Source organism: Protopterus annectens, chromosome 1.part1 (genome assembly GCF_019279795.1).
Source record: "Protopterus annectens isolate FY-2018-M chromosome 1.part1, PAN1.0, whole genome shotgun sequence".
Taxonomy (NCBI): domain Eukaryota; kingdom Metazoa; phylum Chordata; order Ceratodontiformes; family Protopteridae; genus Protopterus; species Protopterus annectens.
In genome coordinates this window covers 7,474,019-7,484,905 of record NC_056726.1, presented here as the reverse complement: position 1 = coordinate 7,484,905, position 10,887 = coordinate 7,474,019, and the positions used below count along the sequence as shown (strand labels likewise).

General features: G+C 39.3%; 1 protein-coding gene across 6 annotated transcripts; it reads right to left on the bottom strand.

Annotated features, from left to right (window-relative positions):
• Positions 1 to 280: 280 nt before the first annotated feature.
• On the bottom strand, positions 281 to 3,859 carry TPBG (trophoblast glycoprotein). 6 transcript variants are annotated; one of them, XM_044073301.1, is made up of 3 exons: positions 3,678 to 3,859; positions 3,383 to 3,515; positions 281 to 3,223 (listed from the first exon to the last, which is right to left on the bottom strand). In XM_044073301.1, the coding sequence occupies exon 3, from the start codon at positions 2,959 to 2,961 to the stop codon at positions 1,804 to 1,806; it is 1,158 nt and encodes a 385-aa protein (XP_043929236.1). In that variant the 5' UTR covers positions 2,962 to 3,223; positions 3,383 to 3,515; positions 3,678 to 3,859; the 3' UTR covers positions 281 to 1,803. The 6 variants fall into 6 exon arrangements, with proteins under 6 accessions (XP_043929236.1, XP_043929264.1, XP_043929227.1 ...); XM_044073329.1 differs by having other exon boundaries at positions 3,476 to 3,515; XM_044073292.1 differs by lacking the exon at positions 3,678 to 3,859 and adding an exon at positions 3,615 to 3,672.
• Positions 3,860 to 10,887: the final 7,028 nt, after the last annotated feature.

Here is a 10,887-nt window from a genome sequence, read left to right as displayed (position 1 = left end):
CTCACACAAAACACTACAAAAAATGCATACTTTACCAAAACATTCTGAATTGAACAAAGTTTTCCATGTTTTGCGATTTTCTTGTAGTCCTTATATTAAAAATAAGATGTTCATGATCTTAAAAATGCACCTATATTACCTGTTAATGTAATCACTAATCTCTTTTCAACAGCATGAATAAAAGTAATATAGGACTACAAATTAATCCACAATGTGTGTGAACTCAGCTGATTAGATCTCAAACAGTGCACCAACTGTCAAGCAAAGATAACAAAGGATATGTTGCTTAAATGCATTTTCTTTATTGTTAATCTGCCATGCCACTGTGAACAATTTGTTGCTAAGCATTTCAGAGTTGTTAGCACTATTCACATTTGTACTACACTTGTTTAAACTAGGTCTGTTCCACTCAGTTTTATTTGCAGTCCTAATTCCTATAAACAGAAGCACACGATCTAGGGGAAGGGGAAAGTACCTGCTTTTTCAAACAGTTTTTCAATTATTTTTGTTTATTGTTGCAATACACAAGACCCAACTAGAATTTCCAATTGCTCATGTACAGACCAAAAGGAATGCCATTTTCTTAAGCCAAAATGTTTTTATATAAAGTTAGCAATAGTCAAGCAGTACTGAGCATGTGAGAGCGGTCAGTTCCTGACAAATGAGCTGGGTTCTTCAGACAGACACAATGAGAAGTAACAGCAACATTTTCGCAGAAACATGCTTCAGTCTACACATAACATGAAATGCTGCTGTTTCTCAGGGCTGTACAAGAAGTAGACGAGTAGAGAAAAAGGTTAGCATGCATTTCAATACTGCTGTTCTTATTTAGCTGTAAATACATATAGTTTTACTACAATCGTGTTAGTCACTGCAATCAATATGAAAACTCTTTCAATCCCTAATCATATTTACAGTCAAAAAGCAATGAAATTTATCAGAAATTGAACTAGAGAAAAAAAAAATCTCTAAACGGTACACTGCTGTACGTTACAAGATTAAGGAATACACCAGTACAAGAGACATACATGCATATTACAACACTGCATGTTTGCAATTTCTCAAATGTTCTTCCCTCTTGAAAGATGACCTGGTTCTGCATTTCTCTGTAGTACTTTTAAAGTTGTACGACAGACTGCAGCTTCCATGGAAACCTTTTAACAGGGAATGTGTCAGGCTATAAAGCAAAGTAATGCAGATCTTTAAAATACAACTACACCCAGTCATAAATGCAGATTAAGAGCATACAATACACGACGCACGTTTTCATCTACAGTCTTCTCCACCACCACTATACAAGTTTTAAAAATAAATGTTTTATAAAAATGAGTAATTTGTAAAAGTTAGAAAATATTTTAGCACCATAACTAACTTCCTAGCTAACACTAAGCAAAAAAAAAAAAAATTCATACATTAACATACCTGAGGCATTAGCAAGGCTCTAATACTTAATGCTTTGACTCTGGAGACTACGCTCTATACATGTTAACTGTTAACAAAAAGCCTGGAAGCCAAGCCTGACTAAGTATAAAAACTACAGAACAAAACCTTCAGATCATGTCATTACAAATTAAGTCCTCAAGCAACTGCCTTTTAACATGCAAACAGACAACATAAAAATAAATGAAAAATACATTCCTGGATAACCACGTTTATCTGGGAACAATGCCTGTATTGCCAGCAAGAAAGAAAATTTAATTACTGCCGCACATCCCTGTTTCTGTGAACAAAGAATGAGAACCTAACAGGACTCTTGATTCTATTCATAGTTTTTATAAAAGCTGTCTCATACCATGCGTCTCACTAAATATCAGAATTTGTGCTCAAGTTTGTTAGCCTAGGGTCTGTATTGATCTCATACCGGTAATGATAACCCTCCATGTGATCTCTGCATGCATCTCTTATGTTATGCATCCACTTCTTGATACCCTTTCGGTTCAAATAAAGCACCAATAAAAAGATTGCTCCAATCAGTGCTAAAACAATTCCCAAGAACACATATGACGTTTGCAACACATTTGGAGAAACGCATTCCAGACTTATGAGTTTAACCTGCAAAAGAGGTATATCCCTTAGGGCATCTGGAGAGTAGCAAGTTAGATGCTCTTTGTTCTTCACTTTGTTGGAATGATTAAGCCAGATGAGGAAGCTTTCTATTTCACAGTCGCAAGTCCACATATTATTATCAAGCCCGATAGAGAGATCACTTTGACTGTTCAGCTGTGTCAATGTTTCATTCTTCACATTTTTCAGTGAATTGTCACTCAAATCAAGGAACTCCAGGCTAAGTTTTGCAAAAGTATCTTTATGAAACTTCAAAAGTGTATTATTCCTCAAATCCAGATGCTTTAGCTTGGGAAGGGCAGAGAACATGCCTGGAGTCAAATAAAGTAAATTGTTGCTAGGCAATGCCAAATTTTCCAAATTAGAAAGTGAACCATACTGAAACAGATGTTCCAGTTCATTCATGAGAGAGTAATTGAAAAGAGCATTGCTAAGAGTTAAGTTTGTCAAACTATTTGTACCATTAAAAGCATTTACACTGAAGTTTAGTATCCTGTTATTGCTTAGATCCAGATATTTTAAATTTGGCAAATTAACAAAAGAGAGTGGCTCTATTATTTCTATACCATTGCCACTTAGATTCAAGGAGATCAGCTGCTCCAGATACATTTCTGAAAAGGCATTTGACTCTAGCCTGGTAATATTATTACCTGTAATAAAAAGTGTTCGAACATATGAAGGTATATTTTGAGGAATATAAGTTAAGTAGTTGTTGTTTGCACACTTAACAGTTCTTACGGGCTGGGAGCACTCACAAAACCCAGGGCAGGAGACAGAGTCGTCTGCAGATACAAAGGCCAAAAGGTGAAATAAAAGCAACTCTCCGATGTTCATAAAAGGAACCTTCTGTAGTCCAACTCGATTACATAAAGCACTGAATATTCCAGCGGTCAGCATTGCTGAAACATCAAAACCAGGGTATAGTCACGGAAAAGACTTTCTTCATTTCATTAGTATTCTCCTAGTTTAAACAGGAAAAAACCGGAGGAGAAACATTCACTTGTTTTAGCTACGAAGCAACCACTCGCTAAGGCTTTGAAGAAATGATGAACGCAATAGTCAGTCCTTTCTTCACAAACGCTGCAGATAATTTGAGTACAAACACCAGTCCCGGACTTCCTATACTCAATCAGCTACACCGGCGCAAATTGAGATGCAACTGAAAACAGAAAGAGAAGAAAAGAAGCATTAGATGTCTGAAAATCATTACGGGAATTATACTAACAAAAATCTTGCTTAAAACTTAGGGACTATCACCAAAAATAATGTTAAACTTCTTAAAACTTCACCTGAAAGGAAAAATCGCCTGCATACTCACTTCTCAGTAATCAGAACAGAAATAAAAGTGGTGAACTTTATGTAACGTTGCATCCCCCACACGAATAAGTAAATCATTCATTTTTACACTTACGGACAAAAGGGATGGGAACAACACGTTTTGAACTCGGCTCCTAAAAGGGAACAGTAATTAAAAAATCATAGGTAAATTCCCAGTCTACCCAAATGATTTCTCTAACTAAACATAACTCTGTCCTTAAGACACATCTTACTTTGATTTAGAAAAAGCAAAGCTACCGGAAAAAATAAACTATTAACTCAAGCCTCTTACTCACTTCTCTAACTCTGTCGGATGTTAATAAGGCTTTCTTTGTATGTTGGCGACACGTCACGGACTACTTGGGGCGGACAAACCAATTGCAGTACACAGAAGGGGTGTGAGAAAAATACGCCTTTATTGGAGTATGTACGAACATAGGGAATGATAGAGCCGTTAAACTTTCTTCGTTCTCTCTACGTTTTTCATGCTGTTTGGTTGAGAATCTGGTTATAGTTTGTAGACCACAGTGGTGTAACACATTGTGGTTGTGGTACTGCCTTGAGTTACGTACATCAGCGTGGAGTAAGTTGTTTGTTATGGTGTAGTGTATTTTTATGAGAAGCTTGCATTTTTTATGCCCTGCCTCTTTGTTTTATAGTTTGATTCTTTGATACTGCTAAATGTGGTGTGATTTTTTTTTTTCTGTAAATTAGCAAGGCTGAATATTTATCGGGACAGTAGGGGGCGCTATTCACTTTTTGGTACCTGAGGTTGGTGATCCTGTGCTGTATACTTTTACAGCACCCTATTTTCCCCGTGAAATATAGGTGTTAAGAAAATACGGTGTTGTGGTGCAGCCTGCTTGATTGTTTTCATAGTTTTGCTGTATGTAGCTCATCTGTCCCTAATTTTGACTCTGAACGTTAGCTGGGACCCGCCCAAGTCCTCCTAAACTGCTAATCTTTGGAAAGGGGGTGAATTGTATTTAATAAGTCAATTAAGAGTTATAGACGTTTTCCTTCAGACTATGCATATTAATTCACGTTTTCCTATTCTGTCACAAAGTGTTTGTTAAGATGTGGCCCTGATTGTAAGCTGTATTTTCCTGTAGGATGACGTTGCACGAAATATTGCGATGAGCAAGCAAATATTGGGCATTATACGATTGTAGACATTTTAGTGGTGGTAAAATACACGACGATAACAGTGTGTGTTTAGTATGAAGCTCATTGGGGAAACCTATTTTGTAAATTTAAAGTGTACCAGGTGTCTAAGCCCTAGATTCATACCTCAGTCTCTCAACTGTCCATATTTTTGCCTCATATTTTTTGATGTGTTCCACCTAAAATCTTTACCTTTCTTAGGTTCCTAACTACTTTGGCAATATGATTGTCAAAGAAGAGATTACTATCTACCTGGGTCCCCAGATCTCTTATTACCTCTTCTGTATTAAGGGGGCTGCCACCTATGTGGTAATTCGTGGGTGCTTTGTTTTACCCAAATGGGATGACTATGCATTTTTTGGCATTTAGCTTGAAGCCATGACTTTGACACCAGGTGTCTGTCTCAGTAAGGCCCTTTTTGGAGGATGTCCGTGTCAGCCGGAGAGTCAATTATGGCTCCCAGTTTGCAGTCATCGGCGAACTTGGTTAGCCATAGTCCTCCTGTGTTTGTCTGTACTTCTGAGAAGTATATGCCGAACAGTAGGGGTCCAAGGACCGAGCCTTGCGGGACACCACTTGCAACTGGTTTAGAGTTGGACTTGGAGCCCGCTATTCTTACCGTGTGAGTTCTGTCTGTAAGCCAGTTGGCAACCCATCTCGTGACGTAGGGGTTTATGTTCAGGTTGGTGAGTTTTTCTCTAATACCCGAGTGGGGAATGGTGTCGAAAGCCTTGGCGTGGTCAAGGTAGGCTGTGTGAACCACTTTTCCCTCGTCTATGGCCTTGGTGACTGACTCAAAGAAGTCAACCAGGTTTAGTAAGCATGATCTGCCCTTAACAAAGCCAAACTGGGTCGGGTCAAGTGTTTGGAGGTTCCCAATGTCTTTGTTAATGAGTTCCATGATGATGCGCTCCATAGCCTTGCAGACCAGGCTAGTCAGGCTATTGGACAGTTACCAGGGTCAGTTATGACCCCATCTTTGTGGAGAGGAATAACCGTTACTGTGCACCATTCTGTGGGCATGTAGCCTGTGGAGAGGCTGAGGTTGAACAGCGTGTTTAGGTGGGGGATTAGTTCGTTCTGTAGTTCTTGCAAGATGCAGCCTGGGACACCATCTGGTCCCATTGATGCTGTGTTTTTGGCTTTTGAAAGGGCTGTTTTCACCTGTGCGTTTGTGATTTTTGGGACACTACACTTTTCCGGTATTGCTGTGGGCCCTTTTGGAGGTGAGAGGGTGGTGAAGTTTGCACTGAATCTATCTGCCAGGATGTTGGCAATATCAGTAGGTTCAGTATATTTTGTGCTATTTTGCACTAGTTCAGTGCATATCTGCGAGTTTCCACTTAGATTCTTAACCACAAAGCCTTCTTTAGCTATGTTATCTTTTGAATCCTTGGCTATTTTTCTTTTAAAGTTAGCCTTGGATGATTTCATGAGGGACCTTAGTTTCTTACTGATACTGATCACGGATGTCTTTCCTTCTTGGAATTTGCTTTTTTTCTGAACTAGTTTCCTCATTCTATTGGATAACCTTTTAATTGCAGGGGTCCACCAAACTGGTTTCCTTCTCTTAGAGGAGTGAGTCTTGGTTTTGCTAGGGATGGCACGATCCATGCATCCTTGTAGGTGCTCAGAGTGCATTTGTAAAGGTTTCTGCATCTTGGGCAGCATTATCCTTTAGCGTGGGGGCTGTAAAACTTACCACATCTGTCTTAAGTAAGGTGAAGTTTGCTTTAGAAAAGTTTTTTACTGTGGTTTCCTTAGTTGGGGGTGATGGTGGGGTGTGGACATCCAGAGTGATTAGTTTTTGGTCTGATCTAACTAGTGACAAGTTGACCTCCGGTGTGGAACACCCGTCGCCCATGTTGGTGATGACCATGTCCAATATGTTTTCACCTCTGGTAGGGGAGTTTACCAGCTGATCCAGGGCGTTTGAGTTGATGAATTCCAGGAAGCGCTGGGCCTGGGAATTTGTACTCTAGTAGTTTTCCCAGTGAATGGTAGGGTAATTGAAATCGCCCAAAATCAGGGTGTTCGGTAGGACCTTCTTGTTTTCCAGTGTCTCCAGAAATAAGGAGTGGTGGTCCTGGGTCATGGAGGGTGATCTATAGCAGGCCACAATTTGCATTGCATATTTGCCCAATGTTAGTTTCACATGGATGATCTCAGAGGTATCATGCTGCGCCACTAGCCTGGAGGTGTAGGTATCCTTGATGAATATGGATACACCCCCTCCTTTTGTGTTTCGGTCCGTGTTCTGTGGTCGAAACGTGTGGTACGAGTTGTAGCCCGGTAGTGCTGGGGTGCTCTCTGGAGCCTTGAACCAGGTTTCAGTTACTGCACAGATGTCGACGTTCTCCATACTGAGGAGTGCTTCGAGCGCGTGCATTTTGAGATTTAAACTCCTGGCATTGAGTAGTATAACTCTCAGTTTTTTGTTAATTGTTTCTGTTTACGGAGGTGGGTTTGATTTTTGAGCCTTGCCTAAAAAAGGCACTATGGGGGCAGCAAAAGCCTTGGCCAGTATTCGAAAGCCTAGGGGTGACAGGTGCAAGCCGTCCCTTGTGAAGCAACGCGGCTTGTTGAGCATGTCGTCCCAGGCTGACAGACACTGGATCCCCTTTGAATGACACCAGAAGCTTAGCCAATTGTTGAAATTGATAATTTTTTCTTTATACTGAGGTATCATTCTTGGTGAGGGCTGGATGCTACTCAGGGTCAGGGTCATATCAGCCTGGGCTGCATGATCAGAGAGCTTTTCCATGTCTCTTTTCATGTAGTCCAGGGAGGTAAGTCTCAGGTCATTCACACCAACATGAACAATGACAGATTCATATTTGTACTTGTTCTGGAGTGACCAGAGTGCTTGTGTTATGTGGCAGATTCTGGCTCCCGACAGGCAGCTAACCGTAACCTTCTTCTTGTCCAGCCTAGTGAGTGGGACGTCAGTGTGCCTGACTATAGAGTCACCCATTACTAGTGTGTCGGGTATGTTATTTCGCCTGAAGGGCTGTGATTGTGCGGCACACTGATTTTGTGTTTTATGTGTTGTCTGGTTTGTGACAGGAAGTGCAGGTTGTTTGGGTGTCTGCTTTGGAGGTCCCTGATGTTTTTGCAGGTTTTTATTTAGAGCCTCCGAGTATGATTTTGTGTATTTATGTATATTTTTTGCCAGTGCTGTTTTAGTAGGTCTGTGTGCGGCTGGAGGTGTGGTGCAAGTGTTAAGCTTCTGACAAATAGCTGAGGATTGAAGTCATTAAATAATGGCAAACATTTGAGTTTAAGACTCCACATCTGTCAGAAAATTCATGTTAATGCAAAATCTATTTTCTATCAATTTTCTAACTTTGTAAGAGCAATATTTAAAATCTGTCCCTATTTGTCCCACCATCATTTCTGGCTTTGTCCAGACATTTTGCTCTAAGAGGTTGAGAGGTATAACTAGATCTTTTGTTATGTGAATGAGTTATGATTTCAGCTAGGAAGATGACAAAATGGTTACTAACTCTTCTTCTACTTTAAAGAGTTTCTTTGATTAATGAGTTATTATTCAGCATTATTTACTATGGCTATTTGTTTGAAAAATCTTAATGATGGGTCAGACGCTTGCACTGTAAAAGGTAGAAGTTTCACCTTTTTCTCAAAATAAGGAACGTTAATGTATGATCCCTTATCAATCTGAAGGCATGGAAAATGGGAACAAAAAGCCAGTGAAAGACAGAAACTTTCGGATAAAAAAATGGACATCTGATTAGCTCAGTATTTGAATATCAAACAGCACTTGACTTTTCCCGCTTCCAGTACGAATGTGGACTACTACTCAGAAACATGTTTAAAAACAAAGTGACAGACATATAAACAGATTACCAAAAGCCGATGTATAATCTGTAGACTTTAACGAACTGTATAACAAAATTCTACCACACAAAATCAAGATGCCTGCTCTTTCTTTTCTTTAAATTATTGTTGCCATTGGAATGTTGGTTGTATACTCTGAATTTCTGTGTACTAGACAGTTTCATAAATCACATGGCAGGGAGGGGATTCTGAATTACATTGGATGAAAATAACTAGTCTGGAAAAAACAAGAAATTCTTTCCTGACCCCAACTGCAGTCACCCTTATGGGTCAGCACCAACATACTCATCAGTCAGTACTTACTACTTCTCATCTTGTGTTATCTACAGCTGTACTTGCTTTTACAAGAAAAGGCGGGAGGATGGATGGTGGTGGTGCAGCAGTTAGTGTTGTTTCCTCACAGCGAGAGGTTCCCTGATTCACTTCTCGGCTGGGGTGCCTTCTGTGCTGAGTCTGGATGTTCTCTCTCTGTAGTCATGTTGGATTCCTCTAGGTGCTCTGGTTTTCTGCCACATTCCAAAGACATGCAGAAAGTGGATTGAACACTCTAAATTGGCCATATGTGCGAGTGAGTGAGTGGTATGAATGAACTACCACTGCAAGGCTAGCCACCTGGTCGTGTAAACCTTGGTTCAAAATGATTGTCAGTGCTGAAGTGACACCCCGACCCCATGTGCAAAATGGGAAAAGGGGGTTGAGGATGGATGGATGTTCTGCCCTGCTGTTGAAAAGAGATCTTGCCTGACTACTTGTGGCCTTTTAAACCCTTCCTCTACCTACCCATCAGTCTTTCCACAATGCCCCCTGCCCTTCCTGATCCTAACTTCCCTAACTTATGTCAACTAAAATGCTCCAAGCTAGCAGGATGAACCAAGAACCAATGTGAAAAATTTTATTAAAAGTATAATTCCACACAAATCATAAGCAATTTTGTCTCCAAAAACGACTTAATCAGATGCAATACCCATTCACCTTCCTTCCTTTTATACTTTGCAAGATAATTTGTTTCAATTGACTAATCAATTAATTTACTTCTTTCTTGAACAACCACACTTTCTCTCCTTAATGATCACATTTCAAAAAATATGTAATGTATATAAAAATCCTGTCAACAAGGTTTGTCCATTTTTTTTGTTTTAAAAAAAAATACTTAAAATTCAATTAAACACATCTTAAGTTAAAACATCAGCTTTCTCACTTAATATTGGTGCTATGGAAGCTTGGTCATTGAGTCCCGGTAGAAATGTTGCATTTAGTCTCAACTGCCACATTAATTCTCTCTTCATGAGAAGCCTTTGCCAATCTCCATGTCTAGGGTTAGTTTTCATTCTCTCCAAGATACTAAAGGTGCAATAGTAAAATGTCTATATAGGGCATTTGAATATTTCTTCATATTTATGTCATATAAATGTTTATAGATTCTTGTTTTTAATGCCCTCTCAGTTTTTCTTATATAGAAAGCTGTACAATTTTCACACCTAGCTAAGGAAACTATTTTACTTGTTCCACAATTCCCATAAACAAAATCAACTCGAATCCCCAGTGTGTTGGCCAACACAATACTTTTTTTTCTTTTACTATATACCTGCACTGCTTACAACGGCCACAAGGGGTGGTTCCCTTATTTCCTACCTGGGCAACCTCTCCTTCTAATAGCTGTTTAAATGTTTTTTCTGGTCTTGTGGCAAAACATTGGCCCCTGCCCCACAATTCCTTGAATCTCATTGCTAACCTTAAAGATGTTCCAGTTCCTTTTTACAATTCCCTTAATGTTCTTAGAATACTGATTTATGTTCTAAAAGTATTGCTTTTTCATATTGTACTTTTTGGGGGGGCTTCTTTTGTCCTTACCATTTCAGTACTCAACAAGGGATGATATTTTTTACCCCACCCTCCATACACTTCTTTAATTTTCAACAAGGGATGATATTTTTACCCCACCCTCCATACACGTCTTTAATTTGTTTATCCACCGTTTTTGTAGGATACCCTCTATCTATTTTTTGAGACTGTGGATGATTACTAGTGTAATGTAAATAAGCATTACAGAAGGCATCCTTCCTAAAGATGTTAGATTTAAATCCACTAATAGTGTGGGATATGTAGGTGTCCTCTCCTACTCCATCCCACAAAATAAATATATCATCCAAAAATCTCACATAAAAATGTATGTTCTTAGCAAGAGGACCAGGGAACACAAATTGATTTTCCCATCCTAGCATAAATATGTTGGAAAAAGTGGGGGGCACATGCCGCCCCCCATAGCTGTCCCTGTAATTTGTTGGTAGAATTCACCTTCAAAATGAACAAAATTGTTCTCTAATACAATTTTGGTCAATTCTTCAATCACAGAAATATGTTCCTCCGATAAAGAGGATTTCTGCCCCAAAATCTGAAATAATCCAAACCATCTTTTTTTGGGTATTGTGGAGAAAAGCTCTACCACATCAATTGTTAAAAAGATAAGCTCCTTTTTCCATAAAT

Bases quoted from the DNA above. Each gene is read 5' to 3' on its own strand.
- TPBG (XM_044073301.1), bottom strand. From the start codon at position 2,961: ATGCTGACCGCTGGAATATTCAGTGCTTTATGTAATCGAGTTGGACTA.